Source organism: Aquarana catesbeiana, linkage group LG02, assembly GCF_042186555.1.
Source record: "Aquarana catesbeiana isolate 2022-GZ linkage group LG02, ASM4218655v1, whole genome shotgun sequence".
NCBI classification, from domain to species: Eukaryota; Metazoa; Chordata; class Amphibia; order Anura; family Ranidae; genus Aquarana; species Aquarana catesbeiana.
Window position 1 is genome coordinate 30047545 of NC_133325.1, and position 7393 is coordinate 30054937.

At 43.1% G+C, this 7393-nt stretch overlaps 1 protein-coding gene across 1 annotated transcript in view; it reads left to right on the forward strand.

Annotated features, from left to right (window-relative positions):
• LOC141126753 (ecto-ADP-ribosyltransferase 5-like) overlaps positions 1 to 6951 on the forward strand; it is a 70232-nt gene extending 63281 nt beyond the window's left edge. Inside the window, exon 8 of the mRNA XM_073612728.1 lies at positions 6657 to 6951. Within this exon, the coding sequence (XP_073468829.1) occupies positions 6657 to 6703 (47 nt within the window). The 3' untranslated portion in view covers positions 6704 to 6951. The remainder of the gene's footprint in view (positions 1 to 6656) is intronic.
• Positions 6952 to 7393: the final 442 nt, after the last annotated feature.

Below are 7393 nucleotides of genomic sequence, written 5' to 3' on the forward strand. Positions count from 1 at the left end.
CCTTCCCTTCCTCCTGGCCATAGAATTTCTCTCCACTATTTGCTGGTGTTGCCTGCTCTTCCCATTGCATAGTGGAAGGTCGGGTAGCCTATGGCCATAGGTTTTCCCCCTGCACTGCACTCCAGTGCCCTGACTATAATGAAATAAATAAAAATACATCATAGTGCCTGGAAGGAGAAATATTTTGAGCAGAGCATTTATAAACGTGACTAATACCAAAAAATACAAAAAATATAAATACAAAAAAAAAAAAAAAAGACTCACAGAGAGAATTTGCCACTCTGGGGCAACCTTGGCAATTTTCATTTTATTATACTTTATAGAGCTGTGGTCTGCAAACCGTGGCCAAGGGGCCAGATGTGGCCCTTTGCTTTTATAATCAATATGCAATTAGTGCAACATGACTTAAACTACAAAAATATACTAAATAAAGATTATTATTATTATTATACAGGATTTTTATAGCGCCGACAGTTTGCACAGCGCTTTACAACATTACGGCATACAGTACAATTACAATACAATTCAATACAGGAGAAATCAGAGGGCTCTGCTCTTTAGAGCTTACAATCTAGGAGGGAGGGTCAAGTTTTACAAAAGGGTAATAGCTGTGGGGGATGAGCTAATGGAGAAAATAGTGCAGTTGTTGGAGGCAGGATAGGCTTCTCTGAAGAGGAATGCTTTCAGGGATCGCCTAAAAGTGGATAAATTTGGAGACAGTCTGACAGATTGGGGTAGGGAATGCCAGAGGATGGGCGAGGCTCAGGAGAAGTCCTGGAGGCGGATATGGGAGGAGCTGATGAGGGAGCTAGAGAGCAGGCGGTCTTGGGAGGAACGAAGAGGGCAATTAGGTTGGTATTTTGAGACTAGGCTAGTAATGTAGCTGGGGGCAGAGTTGTGGATGGCTTTGTAACTTATTGTTAGTATTTTGAATTTCATTTGTTGGGTGAGTGGCAGCCAATGGAGGGATTGGCAGAGAGGGGCAGTTTGTAAGGTGGATGAGTCTGGCAGCAGCATTCATGATGGACTGAAGGGGGGATAGTCTATTTAAAGGTAAGCCAATGAAGAGGGAGTTGCAGTTGTCAAGGCGAGAGATAACCAGGGAGTGAATCAGGAGCTTTGTTGTTTCATTTGTTAGAAAGGGACGTAGTTTAGAGATGTTGCGGAGGTTGAGGCGGCAAGCTTTGGAAAGTGATTGGACGTGGGGCCGAAAGGGGAGTTCAGAGTCCAGGATAACACCTAGCACCCTGACATGTGGGGATGGGTGGATGGTTGTGCCATTTCTCTTGACAGACAAATCAGGGGAAGAGGCATGTGGGGGAGGAAATATTATAAGCTCGGTTTTGGACAAGTTGAGTTTGAGGAAGTGGTGTGACATCCATACAGATATGTCTGTTAGTACGTTAGTGATGCGTGAGGAGACTGATAGAGTGAGTTGAGGGGTGGAGAGATAGATTTGTGTGTCATCAGCATAGAAATGATATTGAAAGCCGTGAGAGGCTATCAGCTGACCCAGGGAAGAGGTGTAGAATGAAAATAAAAGAGGTCCAAGAACAGAACCTTGGGGAACTCCGACGGAGAAGGGAAGAGGAGTGGAGGAAGTAGAATTGTAAGTGACACTGAAGTTGCGCTGGGATAGGTAGGATGAAAGCCACTGAAGAGCACAGTCACGGAGACAGAGGGAGTAAAGTTTTTTGAGGAGGAGGGGGTGGTCAACCGTGTCAAAGGCAGCTGAAAGGTCCAGAAGTAGGAGTACAGAATAGTGTCTGTTGGTTTTTGCAGTTAGTAGGTCATTTGTGAGTTTGAAAAGAGCAGTTTCTGGGGAGTGTTGAGGGCGAAATCATGATTGAAGGGGATCAAGAAGGTTGTTCTTAATGAGGTGGTCACTCAGTTGGTTGTAAACCAGGCATTCAAGGAGTTTAGAGGAAAAGGGGAGCAAGGAGATAGGGCATAGGTTGTTAAGATTGATGGGTCCAAGGAAGGATTTTTAAGTATGGGGGTGACCAGTGCATGTTTTAGAGCGTTGGGGAAAATGCCAGAGGTGAGGGAGAGATTGAAGATGTGAGTTAGAGAGTGTAACTAGCGATAACTAGTGAACTTCTAGCGAGGAGAAGAAGGGGTACTTCGGATACTCTGGTTAACACTCTCTTAAGAATTCCCCTCTGGGTGCGTATATGTCATAATGTACCTGATAGATAGAAGTAACTGAGTAATCCCATAAAGAAAAGATTCATAACTATTTTTAATTCTCTGAAGACATGCTGATGAATTCACCTTGAGAAATCTGAATGCGTAATGCAAACAAAGAAAGTCAATAGAGGTAAAGGGAGAAAGATAAAATGTGCTAACTAGTTACTCATAATCGTAATTGAATCTGAAAGGATTGCTATTCTGTATATTTAATTTGCAGCCACACCTTAACCTTGCCACCTTCCCTTCCTTCTGGCCATAGAATTTCTCTCCACTATTTGCTGGTGTTGCCTGCTCTTCCCATTGCATAGTGGAAGGTCGGGTAGCCTATGGCCATAGGTTTTCCCCCTGCACTGCACTCCAGTGCCCTGACTATAATGAAATAAATAAAAATACATCATAGTGCCTGGAAGGAGAAATATTTTGAGCAGAGGATTTATAAACGTGACTAATATCAAAAGATACAAAAAATATAAATACAAAAAAAAAAAAGACTCACAGAGAGAATTTGCCACTCTGGGGCAACCTTGGCAATTTTCATTTTATTATACTTTATAGAGCTGTGGTCTGCAAACCGTGGCCAAGGGGCCAGATGTGGCCCTTTGCTTTTATAATCAATATGCAATTAGTGCAACATGACTTAAACTACAAAAATATACTAAATAAAGATTATTATTATTATTATACAGGATTTTTATAGCGCCGACAGTTTACACAGCGCTTTACAACATTACGGCATACAGTACAATTACAATACAATTCAATACAGGAGAAATCAGAGGGCTCTGCTCTTTAGAGCTTACAATCTAGGAGGGAGGGTCAAGTTTTACAAAAGGGTAATAGCTGTGGGGGATGAGCTAATGGAGAAAATAGTGCAGTTGTTGGAGGCAGGATAGGCTTCTCTGAAGAGGAATGCTTTCAGGGATCGCCTAAAAGTGGATAAATTTGGAGACAGTCTGACAGATTGGGGTAGGGAATGCCAGAGGATGGGCGAGGCTCAGGAGAAGTCCTGGAGGCGGATATGGGAGGAGCTGATGAGGGAGCTAGAGAGCAGGCGGTCTTGGGAGGAACGAAGAGGGCAATTAGGTTGGTATTTTGAGACTAGGCTAGTAATGTAGCTGGGGGCAGAGTTGTGGATGGCTTTGTAACTTATTGTTAGTATTTTGAATTTCATTTGTTGGGTGAGTGGCAGCCAATGGAGGGATTGGCAGAGAGGGGCAGTTTGTAAGGTGGATGAGTCTGGCAGCAGCATTCATGATGGACTGAAGGGGGGATAGTCTATTTAAAGGTAAGCCAATGAAGAGGGAGTTGCAGTTGTCAAGGCGAGAGATAACCAGGGAGTGAATCAGGAGCTTTGTTGTTTCATTTGTTAGAAAGGGACGTAGTTTAGAGATGTTGCGGAGGTTGAGGCGGCAAGCTTTGGAAAGTGATTGGACGTGGGGCCGAAAGGGGAGTTCAGAGTCCAGGATAACACCTAGCACCCTGACATGTGGGGACGGGTGGATGGTTGTGCCATTTCTCTTGACAGACAAATCAGGGGAAGAGGCATGTGGGGGAGGAAATATTATAAGCTCGGTTTTGGACAAGTTGAGTTTGAGGAAGTGGTGTGACATCCATACAGATATGTCTGTTAGTACGTTAGTGATGCGTGAGGAGACTGATAGAGTGAGTTGAGGGGTGGAGAGATAGATTTGTGTGTCATCAGCATAGAAATGATATTGAAAGCCGTGAGAGGCTATCAGCTGACCCAGGGAAGAGGTGTAGAATGAAAATAAAAGAGGTCCAAGAACAGAACCTTGGGGAACTCCGACGGAGAAGGGAAGAGGAGTGGAGGAAGTAGAATTGTAAGTGACACTGAAGGTGCGTTGGGATAGGTAGGATGAGAGCCACTGAAGAGCACAGTCACGGAGACAGAGGGAGTAAAGTTTTTTGAGGAGGAGGGGGTGGTCAACCGTGTCAAAGGCAGCTGAAAGGTCCAGAAGTAGGAGTACAGAATAGTGTCTGTTGGTTTTTGCAGTTAGTAGGTCATTTGTGAGTTTGAAAAGAGCAGTTTCTGGGGAGTGTTGAGGGCGAAATCATGATTGAAGGGGATCAAGAAGGTTGTTCTTAATGAGGTGGTCACTCAGTTGGTTGTAAACCAGGCATTCAAGGAGTTTAGAGGAAAAGGGGAGCAAGGAGATAGGGCATAGGTTGTTAAGATTGATGGGTCCAAGGAAGGATTTTTAAGTATGGGGGTGACCAGTGCATGTTTTAGAGCGTTGGGGAAAATGCCAGAGGTGAGGGAGAGATTGAAGATGTGAGTTAGAGAGTGTAACTAGCGATAACTAGTGAACTTCTAGCGAGGAGAAGAAGGGGTACTTCGGATACTCTGGTTAACACTCTCTTAAGAATTCCCCTCTGGGTGCGTATATGTCATAATGTACCTGATAGATAGAAGTAACTGAGTAATCCCATAAAGAAAAGATTCATAACTATTTTTAATTCTCTGAAGACATGCTGATGAATTCACCTTGAGAAATCTGAATGCGTAATGCAAACAAAGAAAGTCAATAGAGGTAAAGGGAGAAAGATAAAATGTGCTAACTAGTTACTCATAATCGTAATTGAATCTGAAAGGATTGCTATTCTGTATATTTAATTTGCAGCCACACCTTAACCTTGCCACCTTCCCTTCCTTCTGGCCATAGAATTTCTCTCCACTATTTGCTGGTGTTGCCTGCTCTTCCCATTGCATAGTGGAAGGTCGGGTAGCCTATGGCCATAGGTTTTCCCCCTGCACTGCACTCCAGTGCCCTGACTATAATGAAATAAATAAAAATACATCATAGTGCCTGGAAGGAGAAATATTTTGAGCAGAGGATTTATAAACGTGACTAATATCAAAAAATACAAAAAATATAAATACAAAAAAAAAAAAAGACTCACAGAGAGAATTTGCCACTCTGGGGCAACCTTGGCAATTTTTACTTGATTATATAGAGCAGTGGTCTGCAAACCGTGGACCTTCAGTGTATACCAGTGCACTACAAATATCTGTCTAACCTACAACAATGTATCAAATACAAACCATATACAATTGCATCTACTATATAAAGTTCAAACCTTTGAGAAACAAAAAAAAAAAAAATAAATAAAGTTCAACATTATACACAACACATATGTTATAATCAAACTCATAGGTGTGCGCAGCCTCTTGCATTAGGGTGTGCACCCCAAAGCTCAAATACATATGCATGTGTATATGTACTGATGGTGTCAGTAGGGCAGTGGACAGTGTCAGTAGTTTTATTTTTATTCTTTTTAAATTATTTTATTTTGTAACATTTTTTTTTTGTGATGAAATATCAGTGCTCTAAACAGGGGGGAATATGCACCACACAAGGCGATTAGGGTGTGCCCAGGCACACCTGGCACACCCTGTGCGCACGCCTATGATCAAACTATTAGTGAATAAAATGCAAAGTGTCCATAAAATAATCCATTTCAATAAAGTGCAAAGTGTCCATAAATAGATCAACTTCAATTAAATGATCCTTTAATCTTGATAAGTGATTTCAATCAGGTACTGATCCACCATAATGTGAATAAAATAAATCCATAAAGTGCTTATGCTTATCCTCCACCAGTGTATTCCAACTGCTCACCTAACATTATGACCCCTTATTTCACCAGTGGGTCACAAACAGCTGTTCTCCTCAGGGGATAATGTGAGGTCTGTGTAGCGTTCTAGTCCTCCGTGCCTCCAATTTCCTCCTGTCACCTCCCAAAGTCTCAGGTACACACAGGGTATGGCAATTTAAACAGAGGAATAAAACATCTAGTGTTCTCCATTTATACATTTTAATCCCAAAAACAAAAATAGTGGTACACTTACATATAAGGCACTTCCGCAGTGCTAGCTGTTACACACCTATCAGTTAGACTTCTATACAACAAGATGGCCATGGGATGAAATCAGATCAGAAGGCTCTGCCCACCCATACGCCTTACGTCCCTGGGTGTGGACTTCCTCAGTAGGGGTAGAGTAGGGGCTTTGCTTGCCTTTATCCAGCCCTTGGGGCACTATTTCTCCAACTGACATTTACAATGGAGCATAGTTCCTGCCACTGACACCGACAGTGGGGCCCTATTCCCCCCATTGACACCAACAGTGGGGTACTATTCCTCCCACTGACACCAATGATGGGGCAATATTCAACCCACTAATACCAACGATGGGGCGATATTCCTCCTACTGACAAGTATAACGGTGTACTATTCTTCTCATGAACACCAGTAAAGGGGCATTGTTAACAACCCAAGGACATTTTCTATTCCCACTGGCCACAGTCCAGCCCCTCTAAAGCCTGAAGGATAGTAAACTGGCCCTTTGTTTAGAAAGTTTGTGTCAGGACTGGGCTCAGCCCTTCCTTCACTAAGCTGGCTGCTCAGCTGTCGGCTAATTGCCAGCTCTTATCTCTCCACAGTTACTCAGCTGTTGATGATATCCTGCTCGTCAGTCCTGCCTACTTAAGCCATCCAGCCCAGAGGATCTCTGCCTTCGCCTTGGTCAACATTACAGAGACTATCTCCTGCGTTCCTGTTTAAAGACTTGCTTGGCTGACATCCCTTCTGGCTCCATATCCTGCTTGCTGTTCCACTACATTGATCCTTGACTTCTGGCTTGGACGACTAACGTTTCCGGTTAATGAACTTTGGCTATATTTTGACTACGTTTTGTTCTTTTTACTTTTATTATTAAACAAGTGTGATTTAACTGTACTTCTGTCTCGGTCTAATTTCATGGTTTCTGACAGTTTGGAGACCCCTGATATAGAGGAATGGCCGCAGCAGAAACAGCTTAAAAACAGTGGGGCTTAAAGATGGGAAGGCCTTGAAAAAAAAAGAAAAATGGAAAAATTGGAGAAAAAGAGGGAGCTAAGACTTTGGGATTTTGGCGGGGGGGGGTTAAATCCTTTCATTTTCTTGATATCCATTTTCAGGGGTAGAGAGTACAGTGATTGCCTAATCTGTGTCTTTCTGCTTCTGAACTGTCCAGTCACAGGCTCGGGCACAGGGGCGTATCATAAAATGAGTGGGTCTGTGTGCAAGATAAAAAGTGGGACCTAGGCACAGAAGAAACAATGCGGCTCGCGCCATGGCGAACAATGGACTTGAATTGTGCTAAATGTCAAGACGGTACATGGCTGCAGACATGGTACAG